Genomic DNA, 16,171 nt, shown 5'->3' with positions numbered 1-16,171 from the left:
TTTAAAATGACTGTCATTGCAGACCAAAATAACCGCTTTCTGATATGATTTTTAGTTTGAGAAAAATCGTTTTTTGTCAACACATATTGCTTTAAAGGTGCATTCAGAATCATTGTGTCTGACAAAGACAAAAGGCCATATTCTCTTGAAGACAGTCAGTACGTTTACATGGACAACAATAATCCAATATTAACCCAATGAAGACAATACCCTGATTAAGAAACTACCATGTAAACAGTGATTTTTTATTACCTTAATCTGGCTAAAGCCATACTTGAAGTAAACACAAATGTAATTAAGACATGTCGAGTATTCCTGTTTTAGTCGCATTCTCGACGTGTATTACAGACATGTACACAACTTAATCACACTATTAACGTTGTGTGGGAGTTTTCACCGCATTTTGCGACAAGACATAATCACACACGGCAGTGCTGTACGGCAGAGAGCACGGCTGCATCCCAAACCGCATAATTACCTACTATATAGTAGCCGAAATACATGTATCTCAGCTGCTATATAGATGGTAAGCACACGGTTTGGGACGCAGCCCACGGCTTCAAGCAGTCGTCTATTTAATCGTACAGCATGACAAAATTAACTGCACTTGAAGCGTCCGTAAAAATTAAAAATAAAAACACCCAAAACTGTATACGGTACCATAACGAAGATGAACTGTATGCTGACACGTGAAATTCTGGAGGGAACGTCAGACAGCGTGGCGTGGGGACATAATGACGTGTGCTGTTAATCGAACTATGTTCTGTAACATGTAAAACAGGAACATGAAAGGAGTATTCTAAAAGCGACTCATGTAAACACCTTAATCACAATATTGTCTTACTCAGAATAAGGCCAATCATTAGATCACTGCTGTCCATGTAAACGTTGTCAGTGAAAACAGATGTAGCCTAAATTAGGTTTATAAATTTACCATGTTATGTACACTTAAGAAGCCTACAAACTGTGTAATTCATAATCCACAATCATAATTCATTTCACCCACATAAAAAACAAGGCTTTCACCTGCACATGTACTGAACCAAAATAGGTCTTTAAAAGTAGACTGCTTTTATAAACACACTTTTTAAGGGGGGGAGAAAAGTAAAGAAAAAGAGCTTCTCAAGGTTTGTTCACTTTCTAAAGGAAACTTTATCAGATATGAAAACACAAAAGGTTTATATACATACACACACACACACACACACACATATATATATATATATATATATATATATGTGTGTGTGTGTGTGTACACACACATACAGAACCTTGAAAAGTCCCCCACAAACAAACCAAAGGACTCTTAACGGATCAAAGTCTAAAGGATCAAAATCTAAGATTGCATGTTTACCCCAAATATGATTCAAGTCTTTCTGATTGATTCGTAATCAATTACAGAAGTGACTTTCCAATTCATTATTTAAAAGTCCATGGTTTCTGTTTTTATGGCCATAACACACACAAACCAACAACAAGGCAGAAGACCAGAGCACTGTATATTTCTGGCATCTTCAAGACCATCAGTGCAGATGGCACCACAGTCCAATTGTGGTGAGTGAATAAATCATTAAAAGGTAGAGATTGACTATCGTAATATCCTGTCAAACCAGTTCCCCTCCATCCCACTGAAAGATGAGTTTCCTTGTAAAATGTGATCTCCACCTGTCTCTTTTGGTGTTTTTTTTTTTTTTTTTAGAAGCAAATTGCTATGTCACAGGACAATTTAAACCTTGAAAGTGCTTGATCTAGATAATCTGCTTCACACCATATTTAACAGCAAAAACACACTTTTAGTTACATATACAGTATGTTTGCATTAAAAAAAACAAAGTAAGGATAGCCCTCTTTTGCACCATTCTTTTCATTAGAAACTCCTCTCTACAGCCTGATCAGTTTTGCCAATACAGCATCAATACGAGGACAATTTACATATTCATTTAAAGATCCGTAACAGCAGCGGTCACAGGATTATCATAACGTGCAGCCTTTCCAGCCTTTGGTGACATAATCGTGACTAGAGCTTTCAGAAGAAGACCTGCCACAAGTTCCTTTGCAGAGCTTTATGTCTACAGCTGCATGCAGGTGATTTTGATACAGTGTATGTACACACACTGAGCACTTTATTAGGAACACTATACTAATACAGGCTAGGACCTCGCTTTGCTCTCAAAACTGCCTCAATTCTTGTTGGAAATATTCCTTTTTCCTGTTGGCTGTTGGAAACGTTCCTTTAATATTCTTGTCCATGTTTTATCACACAATTCCTGCAGATTATTCAGGTGCACTTTCATGCTGCGGATCTCCCGTTCTACCACATCCCAAAGGTACTCTATTGGGATTGGCCCAAAGTGTGCCAAGAAAACATTCCCCTCACAATTACACCACCTCCTCTATCCTGGACTGTTGACACAAGGCAGGTTGGGTCCTTGGATTCATGCTGTTGGAGCCAAATTCTGACCCTACCTTCTGTGTGCAGAAATCAAGATTCATCAGAGCAGGCTATGTATTACCAGTCTTCAACTGTCCAGTTTTGGTGAGCCTGTGTCCACTGCAGCCTCAGCTTTCTGTTCTTGTTGGACAGAAGTTGAATCTGCCATGGTCTTCTGCTGTTGTTGCCCATCCATCTCAAGGTTCAACATGTTGTGCATTCTGAAAAGCTTTTCTGCTCATCACGATTGTACAGAGTGGTTATATGAGTTACTGTAGCCTTTCTGTCAGCTCCAACCAGTCTGGCCGTTCTCTGTTGAACTCTTATCAACAAGCTGTTTCCATTCACAGAACTGCCACTCACTGAATGTGTTTTTCTTTACTGCACCATTCTGAGTAAACACGAGACTGTTGTGTGTGAAAATCCCAGGAACTCAGCAGTTACAGAAATACTAAAACCAGCCTGTCTGGCACCAACAATCATGCCACGGTCAAAATCCCTGAAATCACATTCTGACGGTTGATGTGAACATTACCTTAAGCTACTGCACCAAATCAACATGATTTTATGCATTGCCCTGCTGGCACATGATTGGCTGATTAAATCATTGCATGAATGAGTAGGTGTACAGGTGTTCCTAATAAAGTACTCAGTGAGTGTATAATATACAAACAGGAATGGTAAGTGACAAAAAGAGGGAAAAGCTATAAGGATTGAAGGTGGGGAAACAAATTCAAAATGAATGGTAGGAAGCAGAAACAGCAAACAAAAAATATGGGCAAATATTGTGTATTAAATAATAATAATAATAAAGAAATGGTACAATACTTCTCAGGAATCATATTACCTCTTTTTATTCAAACTAGAATGACCTGTTTCAGAATATGTATATTTACATGTGAATTATTCATGGCAAAATTAAAAGCTATATTTTTTCATATATATTTTTATAACAACTCAAACAAAACCAAACATTTTTTGACTCGTTTTTTGATGGTTTGAAACGTAAGCAATTTAAATTCATTTAATAATAATACTTAAAAAAATTCATTGAAAGTAAAAACTAAAAGCCAATCCACTGTACACTTGTACAGTTATACAGGGACATTAAAAACAATTTCTAGGGTTCAACATATCTGCATACATATTTGTAACAACAAGTACTATGACATCTGCAATTATATTTGAACAAATGTATTCAGGGGTTGGTTTTTGGCTTAAGATTTAGCTTTTTTTTAATGTAATCAGTTTTGGCTAAGCATAAGTGTATGATTTTTTATTTTTATTTTTTTTTAAAGCACAGAAAATCAGGCTGGGCAAATTCCATTTTTAAACACTACAGTGAGGGAAAAAAGTATTTGATCCCCTGCTGATTTTGTACGTTTGCCCACTGACAAAGAAATGATCATTCTATAATTTTAATGGTAGATTTATTTGAACAGTGAGAGACAGAATAACAACAAGAAAATCCAGAAAAACGCATGTCAAAAATGTTATAAATTGATTTGCATTTTAATGAGGGAAATAAGTATTTGACCCCCTCTCAATCAAAAAGATTTCTGGCTCCCAGGTGTCTTTTATACAGGTAACGAGCTGAGATTAGGAGCACACGCTTAAAGGGAGTGCTCCTAATCTCAGCTTGTTACCTGTATAAAAGACACCTGTCCACAGAAGCAATCAATCAATCAGATTCCAAACTCACCACCACGGCCAAGACCAAAGAGCTCTCCAAGGATGTCAGGGACAAGATTGTAGACCTACACAAGTCTGGAATGGGCTACAAGACCATTGCCAAGCAGCTTGGTGAGAAGGTGACAACAGTTGGTGCGATTATTCACAAATGGAAGAAACACAAAAGAACTGTCAATCTCCCTCGGCCTGGGGCTCCATGCAAGATCTCACCTCGTGGAGTTGCAATGATCATGAGAACAGTGAGGAATCAGCCCAGAACTACACGGGAGGATCTTGTCAATGATCTCAAGGCATCTGGGACCATAGTCACCAAGAAAACAACTGGTAACACACTACGCTGTGAAGGACTGAAATCCTGCAGCGCCCGCAAGGTCCCCCTGCTCAAGAAAGCACATATACATGCCCGTCTGAAGTTTGCCAATGAACATCTGAATGATTCAGAGGACAACTGGGTGAAAGTGTTGTGGTCAGATGAGACCAAAATGGAGCTCTTTGGCATCAACTCAACTCGCCGTGTTTGGAGGAGGAGGAATGCTGCCTATGACCCCAAGAACACCATCCCCACCGTCAAACATGGAGGTGGAAACATTACGCTTTGGGGGTGTTTTTCTGCTAAGGGGACAGGACAACTTCACCGCATCAAAGGGACGATGGACGGTGCCATGTACCGTCAAATCTTGGGTGAGAACCTCCTTCCCTCAGCCAGGGCATTGAAAATGGGTCGTGGATGGGTATTCCAGCATGACAATGACCCAAAACACACGGCCAAGGCATCAAAGGAGTGGCTCAAGAAGAAGCACATTAAGGTCCTGGAGTGGCCTACCCAGTCTCCAGACCTTAATCCCATAGAAAATCTGTGGAGGGAGCTGAAGGTTCGAGTTGCCAAACGTCAGCCTTGAAACCTTAATGACTTGGAGAAGATCTGCAAAGAGGAGTGGGACAAAATCCCTCCTGAGATGTGTGCAAACCTGGTGGCCAACTACAAGAAACGTCTGACCTCTGTGATTGCCAACAAGGGTTTTTCCACCAAGTACTAAGTCATGTTTTGCAGAGGGGTCAAATAGTTATTTCCCTCATTAAAATGCAAATCAATTTATAACATTTTTGACATGCGTTTTTCTGGATTTTCCTGTTGTTATTCTGTCTCTCACTGTTCAAATAAATCTACCATTAAAATTATAGACTGATCATTTCTTTGTCAGTGGGCAAACGTACAAAATCAGCAGGGGATCAAATACTTTTTTCCCCTCACTGTATACCCTTTATTTTTTTTAGATACTATTGGACACCAATTCAATATTTCAGTATACAATACTAGCTAATATTCATACAGAGCCAATACAGAGATTTAATAATTGCATTTGTAATTCTAACCAGCACACAACAAAAACAAAAATTTCAATACTAATATAGCTATTGCTCTGAATTCTTCTGTTAAATAAACTCCACTTGGATTTAAGTCAACTACAAATTTTGGATACAGTGGTTACTTCCTGGACAATTTCACACTGCCTTTTCAGTCAGCTGTCCTTCTACTACTGTTAGATTTGCACAATTTTAAGTTTAACAATAACCTTTTTTTTAAACCTCTTGGTCAGACCAAGTGAGTGTATATTAAAGCAGAAGGACAGTAGTGTACATTCAGGGTAGTGAAACACCATAATAATTCTCCTCAAAATCTGGGTCATTCACCCAAATATAGCCTCTTGCCACATGACAAAAGATGCTCCATCTCTTCCAGTTACACCACCCACCAGCCCACTTCTCTCCTAAAATGCAACCCGTTACACAAAAATTCCTGAGTCCGAATCACAACGATAAAAAAAAGCTTTAAATAACGATAGTGCAATTGTAAATCAGTATTTCTTGCTCCCTTTAAACAACAGATAATGAGATTATAATGTGCAATAAATTCATGTGGTTTAAAGCCCAAACGCAGATACACAAGCTGCATAAATACAGGTGGTTACTGTGGTGAGGGTTGACCTCTAACCCTTGGTTGCAGCACGGCTGAAGCTTACAGACACTAAGTGAGAAAGGCACCCTGACTCCAAAACAGAGCTCCGTCTGTCTCTCTGATGCAACACAGAGTCGGTGCTTTCAGGTCAGACGCTCTGTTCTCTCTCTATGACATGTTTAGGAGTGGGAGTGATGTATTCGCGGTCTGCTGTGCCCTGTGCAACTATTTTATGCTGACATAATACAATGTGTGTGTGTGTGTGTGTGTGTGTATCTGCTAGCTACCCTCTCCATGTATGGTGTGAGTGTTTACCCAGTCCTTGAAACGACTCTACCCAGACTGGCCTCACCATACTGGGTCTGAGCTGAGGCCTAGATACACCAAACTTGTCTGCACTGCAAAGAGCCCACTCCATCTTCTCTCTCTCTCACTCACACACACACACACACACACACACACACACACACACACTTCAAGCACCAAATAATTCTCTCGCCATCAATCCTCTACATTCCATAACGAACTCAGGCCAGTTGAACTAAGAGTCTACAGCTAGCATTTGTTCCAAGGTTAACTAGACCCCTAATACATGCATCCACAAGACTCCATGTTTCATCAAGGGGTGAAAGGGAACACGCTTAATAAGTCAATTAAAGGGAGGACTTTCAGATGGGCAATACTTATTCAATAAAGTTGGGTTTTTTTTGTTTTGTTTTTTTAAATCACTGACATTACCAGGAAATGTGTTTGTTCATTCAAGGCCACAACAGAGTAATAGCAAACAAACAAAAAATAAATAAACACATAGCGGAGACTCTGCTCACTAGACCTGACCTCTTGATCAGTCTGTACTATTTGTATACTGACCTTGAGTTCTGTAGTACATTTGCAAATTTACTTTGGTTTCTGGACAAATACAATAGCACACTCACAGGCCATCTGAGCTAGAGTCCGCTAAATAATTAAACTTAAAAGAGCCTAAATAAAATACACAAAATAAAGGAATCCAAATGGCAGCGTTGGCAGTGGAATGATGACGACAATAATGGCGTGCAAAATAAAAATAGTGAGTCAGCTCACATGAAGTGACATCACTGCCAGCTGATGGTTAGATGGTGAAGTGAATGTTTGGGTTTTTCAACAAATAATTTAATTTCTCTTATTTTTCAAGTATGAAACCAGTGGCTACAGCACCAGTGGCTCCTCTGTGCTTTCCTGCTCCATGGCAACTCGCCCTGATGAACTTAGTTTTGCTGAACTTTAGCGGCATGCTCCTTTTCAGCCTTCTCCTTAGCTTTTTCCTTTTCCACCAACTTCTCCTCTTTCTGCAGCATCAACATGATATCCGCCACTTGTGCAGTGGAGATGTCCACATCCTCCTTATCGATCAGCTCCACCACCTAAAACACATATGTATACACACGCACAAAGAGATCAAATAATGAAAAGCTTAATGAAATCTATAGCATAGCATATGTACGGTATATTGTTTCAATACACTTTCACAATACACTTTTCTGAGATACGGATGGGAGGGATGATATACTCTCTCTCCCTTGGAAATCACTAGCAAATCACAGATGTCTGTGAGCTCATGTATGGAGAACAGGGCAGATAACGCTTCCTTTGAGTGTATTACACTGTATACCAATGTTTTGGAGGAATCACATTTTAGCCTTCACCCTCCCTGGTTGTTAGCTGTCATATGATAGGGAAGACTTGGCTGATGGGTGAGAATTGGCAGGTGACCAAATTGGGGAGAACATGAGGGGAAAAAGGATATTTTATATGTTCACTGTTATTTTTTTTTTATATCCCTAAACCAACGAGCCATAACATTCAAAGCACGGACAGATGATGTGAATAACATTGATTATCTTGTTACAATAGCACTGCACAGGGGGTGGGATATGTTAGGGAGCAAGTGAACAGTCAGTTCTCAAAGTTGATGTGTTGGAAGCAGGAAAAATGGGCAAGTGTAAAGATCTGTGCAACTTTGACAAGGGCCAAATTGTGATTGCTAGATGATTGGATCAGAGCATCTCCAAAACAGCAGGTCTTCTGGGGTGTTCCCGGTATGTAGTGGTCAGTACCTACCAAAAGTGGTCCAAGGAAGGACCACCAGTGAACTGGCGACTGGGTCATGGGTACCCAAGGCTCACTGATGCGCATGGGGAGCGAAGGCTAGCCCACCTGGTCCGATCCCATAGAAGAACTACCGTAGCACAAATTGCTGGCTATGATATAAAGGTGTAAAAACACACAGTGCATTGTAGCCAGAGTGCCCATGCTGACCCCTGTCCACCGCCGAAAGCACCTACAATGGGCATGTGAGCATCAGAACTGGACCATGGAGCAATGGACAAAGATGTCCTGGTCTGATGAATCATGTTTTCTTTTACATCATGTGGACAGCCGGGTGCATGTGTGTCGCTGAGATGAGATGGCACCAGGATGCACTATGGAAAGAAGGCAAGTTGGCGAAGGAAGTGTGATGCTCTGGGCAGTGTTCTGCTGGGAAACCTTGGGTCCCGGCATTCATGTAGCTGTCACTTTGACCCGTATCACCTACCTAAATATTTCTGCAGACCAAGTACACCGCTTCATGGCAATGGTATTCCCTAATAGCAGTGTCCTCTTTCAGCAGGAAAATGCACCCTGCCACACTGCATAAATTGTTCAGGAATGGTTTGATGGTGTTGACTTGGCCTCCAAGTTCCCCAGATCTCAATCCGATCCAGCGTCTGTGGGATGTGCTGGACAAACAAGTCTGATCCATGGATGCACCACCTCACAACTTACAGGACTTTAAGGATCTGCTGCTAAAGTCTTGGTACCAGATAGCACACCTTCAGAGGTCTTGTGGAGTCCATGCCTCGACGTCTGAGAGCGGTTTTGGTGGCACATGGGAGACCTACTCTATATTAAGCAGGTAATGTTATGGGCTGATCGGTCTATACTTTACATGCTCTTAACTGTGTGTAGCGCTTTTGTCAACTTTTATTGTTTTAAAAGTGCTTTACACATAAAATGTACTTACTTACTAAAATAAAATAAAAGAAATGTAATTGTTATGGTGAAGCTTTCTGTAAGAAGGTGTTTTTTGAACATTTATGGAGTCTCCACTGTGAGCTGTTAGTAACAGTAAAGTTTATGTTTTCCAACACAATCTTGTTGTTGATTATCGTCCTGTAACAGCACATCCTGTCATGTTTTATTCCTTACATGTCACCCACCTCTATCATGGCATAAACTGTTACCTTGATAACATCGTCAATGTCTATCTTGCCATCCTTGTTTTCATCCAGCGCGTCGGCGATGCTGAGTAGCTTGTGCTCTGGAATGCTCTGGATCTGCCTCAAAGCAGCAATGAGCTCATTGATGCTAATCAGGTTCTCCCTACAGGAAAGGAACATGCAGCATACAGGAAACAGTTACACACTAACATAGTAGTGAAGTAAAACGATGGAGGAGGAGCCAGCTGGGCAATAATTCAATCTCATGCAGATTATTGTATAAGAGGTTCCCAAACCACTTTGCACAACTTTTAAGTAATTTCTCCGTGTAATGGACCAATTATACTGATATATTTTGTATATTTTCCTTCTCTATATAAAATGACATTTTTAAGTGTTTGGGGAATAATTGGTTGTACTTGAGCAAACGATAACATTTCAAAACATAAAACATGTTTTGAAATGTTATTTCTCACTTTAGCACAGGAAAAAGAAAGCAATTACATTTTGTGTGAAAGGTTATTGATTTGTTCTGTTATCATCAGCACTGAGAACAATAAAGTGGTGTAACAGCAAAAGGGTTTTATCTATGATGACACTGTTTCTCAATAACAGACCTGAACCGTGGTTTCATATTTCACTTGTCAAATACGCAAGATAAGATGGAAATATTAGTTGGGTGTAAACTGCCAAACCAGACCTGAATGACCTGAATACTTGAGTGGATTGCAGCACAAGCCAAAACTCAAGATCACACAACTACAGGGTGTCCCAAAAGTCTCCATACATAGTGGAAATTAACACTTTTTATCTAAATGTCTTCCAAAATTTTTTAGATTATATATGTTACCTTTATATGTTTTTTAAAAAATATTATATATTATATTATACATGTTGCAAGGTTGCGATGGACTTTAACAGGAAACATGGCAAGCACATCACACACACACGACACGGCTGCCAAACTTATTAACAAATTCAAAACGACTGAAAGTGTTGTGGAATAACTGAGACGTGGACGTCCACCAACATCCACTGACGAAGCCACAACCGACGTGGTGCTGGCAAACACAGTCCTTTATGTGTGGAGATTTGGGACACCATGTATTTTCAGGCATTGAGAAACAGTGCTATGATATTAATCATAAGACTTTGCATCCACAAAACAAACTAAATTAATTCACCCATTAGCACCAGGTTAGTAATTGACAAGCAAATTAAATTGTGTCAGACCCTGATCCAATAAACTGCCAGAATAAGCTTGGAAAGCAACCCAGGAAATGTATGTTAAAGGCTTTGTGACGCAAAATAACCCACAGACGCCCAAACAGCTTTCCTTACCTCTGTAAGTCATTACATTTCTCAAAGAATAATCTATTTAAAAAAACAAAAACAACAAAAGATGAACTATTAATTAAATCCAGAACCTCTTATATAATTAGCTCTGTTGAAGCTGTCCTCCCACCACCATTGTACTGAGGAGCACGTAAACACCACATTCCACAATGCATCAGTCCGTATATATATATATATATATATATATATATATATATATATATATATATTGAGACACTTGCTCCGTGTCTCAATTCGTTCCCTATTCGTTACATGGCGTAATACTTGGGGTGTAGCCATTTTGTAGTCTTATCCGAATTCCCAGCAGAATGATATTCCCTGGATAGTTCACTATATTATTACTCCTAGTGCACCATAAACCCAGCGTACAACTGAGGCACACTTCCACACTAAGTGTAATGATTTCTTTTAGCTAATTTACAAGTCAGGATGGATACCGGAGCTGCCAATAAAAATCAAATGTTAAAGCCTTAAAGCAAACAGGTGTATTTAATAAAGAACATTGCTTTTATTACTTCTGTATTTTTGTAGTTTCAGTTTATTACCTAATTTACAACATTTGAATTGTTGATATAAGGCTGGGCTACTATAAATCCTTTCCAGAGTATTCACTCTTTCAGTGCTCTGTATCGCTTTCTAATATCATACACCATGCTCTATATAGTAAATAGTGAATGAGTGTGTAAGGGAGTGATTTCTTGTGACTATATGCATTAAGTTTGTCAAGATTTCTTTTCCATTTTTTAAAATTTGTAAAACTATTTTATTACAAAACGTTCGGTTATTATTGGCCGGTAATTTTGCATTGCTCAAGAGAGATACATCATTGACAGTAGATTTAAACTGTGTGTATGCATGGCATAGGCCACAAAAATAAAAACTTTCACTTTCTTAAAAAACAAATAAACATTAATTTTATACCGATTTCTATTTATTATTTACTTTCAGCAAATATTGCTAATATTTAGCTCAATTTCTTATAATATATATATTTTTTTTTATTATTATTATTATTTTTTTTTTTAAAGTCTACACACCCACTGTAATTGCACGTTTTTGTGATTCTAAAAAATGAAAGCAAGATAAATGATGTCTGAACTTTTTCAACCTTTAACATGATATAGCAACCAACAAAATTCAACTGAAAAACAAATAGAAGCGTTTTAGTGTGGGGGCAGAGCTGGAGAAGAGTGTGGGGGCGGAGCTGAGGAACAGTAGGGATGCTCCGATCAGGATTTTTGCAGCAGACACCGATTACCGATTTCTTGTCATCAGGATCGGCCAATTCCGATTGTTCAAGCTATATATAAGTGTTATATAAGCTTTCTGTTGACCGTCACTGTTAACCATTTTTTCAGATAAAGTAATACCACAGATGTTGGTTATATTATTTATAGTAATGTTGTAGATTGTTGTTTTAATTGAGAATCAAATAAATAAACACAATAAATATTCATTTTACAATGAACATTTTAATAGGCCTTTAAAAATACACGGCAAATGGAGAATTTTTCATTGTTTCTTGAGACCTCGTAATAATTCCACACTGGTGATTATATGACTGCAGCATTAAGTTTAATGTCATCAAACTGTGATCGGTTTCGTGAGATTGGACAAATTTAGAGACTACCAATCGAGTCATAGAACATGATTACCGGCCGATACCGATTGGCGGCCGATCGATCGGAGCATCCCTAGAAGAGCGGTATAAAAGAATTTCCAAAACATTACATATAACATGGAACACCGTGAAGGCCATCATCAGTAAGTGGAAAAAATGGGGCACCACAGTGGCATCACCAAGAACAGGACATGTCTCCAAAATCAATGAAAGGATAAGACATATCAAGAAGGCTCCCAAGAGACCTACAGTAACATTAAAGGCCTGCAGGAATATCTATTAAGTAGCTACTGGTCATTCTCTACATATGACAATCTCTCAAATTCTTCAAATGTTTAAGCTATGGGGTGCGGTGGCTAAGCAGAAGCCCTTTCACACAAAATAAATATCTAAGTGCACCTAAATTTAGCCAAAACAGCATGGCAAAATGTGTTATGATCTCATGCGACCAAGGTACAACTTTTTGAGCGTAATTCTTAAAGTCCCCATGAACTCAAACTTTCAACAAATGTTTTCTGGCATTTAGTATGAATATGATTTTCTGTCCAGTCAAATGCTCTTTAGAATCTGATGTGACCCGCCCCCAGTAGTTGTAGGTTTCCTTGCTGCGAGGTAAGCTAAATGCTACTGGCTATTTAAAAAGGGGGAGGAGCCACTCAATACGTCATGCCCTGACTTCCTGTTTCAGTGGAAGTTACATCAACACATCGAGTAATGCTTCACGTTTCAAGGCACTTCACGAGGACTTTAAAAGATGTGTTTGGCCGAAAAATAAGACTGCTTATCACCCAAAGAACACCATACCCACTGTGAAGCATGGTGCTGGTAGCATCATGCTATGGGGTCTACTTCTCTTCAGCTGGGACTGGGGTTCTAGTCAAGATAGAGGGAATCATGGATAACTCCAAAAATCTATTTATTTCGGAAAAAAAACCTGCAGCACGATAACCACCCAAAGCACAAATACAAATTTACACAAGAAACTGCTTCAGAAGAAGAAAATCTTTTAGAATGGAGGAGACAGAGCCCATATCTAAATCCTATCAAAATCCTGTGGAATGACATGAAGATGCCTTTGTACTTTGATAAATCTGGGGCATTTCTGCAAGGAATAAAATTGCCAAATGTTGGAAGACTCTTATCCAAAAAGAGTGAGTGCTGTGTTACAAGCAAAAAGTGCTTCAATTAATATTAGTTAAGGGGTGTGAAAACCATATTACATATATTTTTTTGTTAGGCCACTGAGTGTAGAACTAAAAAGTGAACAGTATTCACTTTGACATCCCACAACCTATATGCACACACATCTATAATACAAAGTGCTCAGAGACCAGCAAAATATTCTGCCACATATATATATATATATATATATATATATATATATATATATATATATATATATATATATAAAAATCATACTTTCTTACCCAACTGGTGGTGTGGTTCCACTGTCCATCTGTCCATCCAGCACCAGCTTGTCTTTCTCTAACTCGTTTATGATCTTATCCATGCGGCCGATCATGCGGTTCACCCGGCGTGACAGATGCTTACTGGCTTTAGACTCTTCCACCTCTTTCTCCTGCCCAGTTTTAGAAAGCTCTTTCTTTATCTCCTCCAGATCCTGACATACAACAAAACGTGGGATGAGTGTAAAGGAGAGGACATTCCTCCAGAAATTTTCAACTGAAAACCCTTTTATTCTTTTTAAGGTCAATTACCCAGCTTTGTCACAGTACTATTGATCAAGAAGAACAAAGGCTGCACATGCTTCCTCGAGGATACATGAAGCTTATTACTGTAATTTTTTTAAATGGAAAAACATATAGAATTGCCTCAGCATGTTTAGAGGCAAGAACTGTTTACTCCAATTATTCCCCAGTTGCCTGAAGGTATAGACTGAACAGCACTACAAAAGTGAGACAGTGACCTCTATTGTGCAACCCAGTGCAAGCCTCTCAAATTACCTGCGTGTCTGGTTGTCGTCCCTGAGGCTGACGAATGTGAAAATGCACTGCTGAGATTCACTTTCGACTTACTGCTAATAACACGGACAGGATTTCCCGTGTTTCTAAAGCATACAGTCAGTTCCAGTTTCTTCCCATAGAAATTTGCAAAATGTGCCCGTCTCTCTCACCTCACAGTATTCCTGCACGTCATCTTTCAGCTCCTCCAGCTCCTCTTTCTCTTTTGTCAGGAGTTTTTTCTCTTCCTTCAGTTTGGTACAGGCATCACTCAACATGTCAATCTCCTCCTTAGTGATCTCCTCTCCCTGATGGGGGGAAAAGTTTACACAGGACTTATTTTAGACAACCATGTCAGTGCCCACTGACACAGACAGGCATGGAGTGTGTGAGCAGAAAGGAGAAAACACAAACATTCTACAGTAACTGCACTAGGAGGCAGTCATACATAAGGGATGTGATCATAAAACCAAAAAAAACCCCCAAAAAACAAAAAAAAAGATCTATATAACAGAAACAGGTACGGTAGCACAGAAGGTGAAGCTCCACGGTCCTGGGTTTGATCCTGAGTTCGGTTTTGGTCTGTGTGTGTGTGTATTACCATCTTGAATATGGATAGGCTAATGAAGATGAATGAATGAATAACAGCAATGCAAATTTAGCAGGAGGACTGGGGCTGGGGATGCAGTAAACGGAAAGCAGTTACAGCAGGTACATACACAGACACAATGGAAAGAAAAGCATGCTTAAACACCAACAGCTACACTGGGTATTTCTGCTCCTCGTTAACCGTCTAGCACTACTCAAGCAAAAATCACAATTTGATTACTTATCTGGAGGATTTTTTAAATTATTAGTTAAAAACAGTTAAAAATTCTAATACTGAGGAGCAGAAGCGCCAGCGTGCTCTTGTCCGGAGGAAGATACAGGAGTAGAGAACCTTGATGCGTAGATACTTCTGCCACAACTCAAACTGACAGCAGCATGAAATAAACAAGCCAACATTACACAAGCTCACACATTACACACAGTGCACAAGCTGAAGACCTCAGTTTCAGGACCTGCATTAAAGCATCCTGGAACAACAGACTAACAGACATGATGGTATTTGTAGGTTTTTGAGGTTGTAGAGTTATTTATTGAACCAATAGAAAGAGTGTGCAAATGAGGATTTCCAAGAATGTTTTGATCTGAATCAACTGGCTAGACATGTAAAAGTTATAATCTATAAAGAAACATGTTTTAGCACTGTTATTAAAGAATATCACAAGAGTCATATCTATATCTCCATCTATATATCTCCATCTATCTATCTATCTATCTATCTATCTATCTATCTATCTCTCTCTCTCCTCTCTCTCTCTCTCTCTCTCTATATATATATATATATATATATATATATATATATATATATATATATATATATATATATATATACACACATACATACACACACACACACACACACACACACAGTATCTCACAAAAGTGAGTACATCCCTCACATTTTTGTAAATATTTGATCATATCTTTTCATGTGACAACACTGAGGGGTGTACTCACTTTTGTTGCCAGCGGTTTAGACCTTAATGGCTGTGTGTGGAGTTATTTTGAGGGGACGGCAAATTTACACTGTTACACAAGCTGTACACTCACTACTTTACATTGTAGCAAAGTGTCATTTTTTCAGTGTTGTCACGTGAAAAGAATCAAATATTTACAAAAATGTGAGGGGTGTACTCACTTTTGTGAGATACTGTGTGCGTATGTATATATATAAATAAATATATATTGTGAGATACTGTGTGTGTGTGTGTTTGTGTGTGTGTATATACATATATATATATATATATATATATATACACACACACACACACACACACACACACACAACCGGTCAAAAGTTTAGACACA

The 16,171-nt window shown here is 38.9% G+C and overlaps 1 protein-coding gene across 2 annotated transcripts in view; it reads right to left on the bottom strand.

Moving 5' to 3' along the window:
- Positions 1 to 2,138: 2,138 nt before the first annotated feature.
- letm1 (leucine zipper-EF-hand containing transmembrane protein 1) overlaps positions 2,139 to 16,171 on the bottom strand; it is a 35,390-nt gene continuing 21,357 nt past the window's right edge. The window contains exons 11-15 of one of the 2 annotated variants that reach the window (XM_053620943.1): positions 14,431 to 14,565; positions 13,724 to 13,917; positions 10,661 to 10,693; positions 9,344 to 9,482; positions 2,139 to 7,483 (exon numbers count right to left, since the gene is read on the bottom strand). In XM_053620943.1, the coding sequence (XP_053476918.1) occupies positions 7,328 to 7,483; positions 9,344 to 9,482; positions 10,661 to 10,693; positions 13,724 to 13,917; positions 14,431 to 14,565 (657 nt within the window). In that variant the 3' untranslated portion in view covers positions 2,139 to 7,327. The remainder of the gene's footprint in view (positions 7,484 to 9,343; positions 9,483 to 10,660; positions 10,694 to 13,723; positions 13,918 to 14,430; positions 14,566 to 16,171) is intronic. The other variant, XM_053620944.1, reaches the window with a different exon arrangement.

Source organism: Ictalurus furcatus, chromosome 3 (genome assembly GCF_023375685.1).
Source record: "Ictalurus furcatus strain D&B chromosome 3, Billie_1.0, whole genome shotgun sequence".
Lineage (NCBI taxonomy): Eukaryota > Metazoa > Chordata > Actinopteri > Siluriformes > Ictaluridae > Ictalurus > Ictalurus furcatus.
The sequence above is the reverse complement of the archived record's forward strand: the minus strand, read 5'-3'. Positions and strand labels throughout refer to the sequence as shown.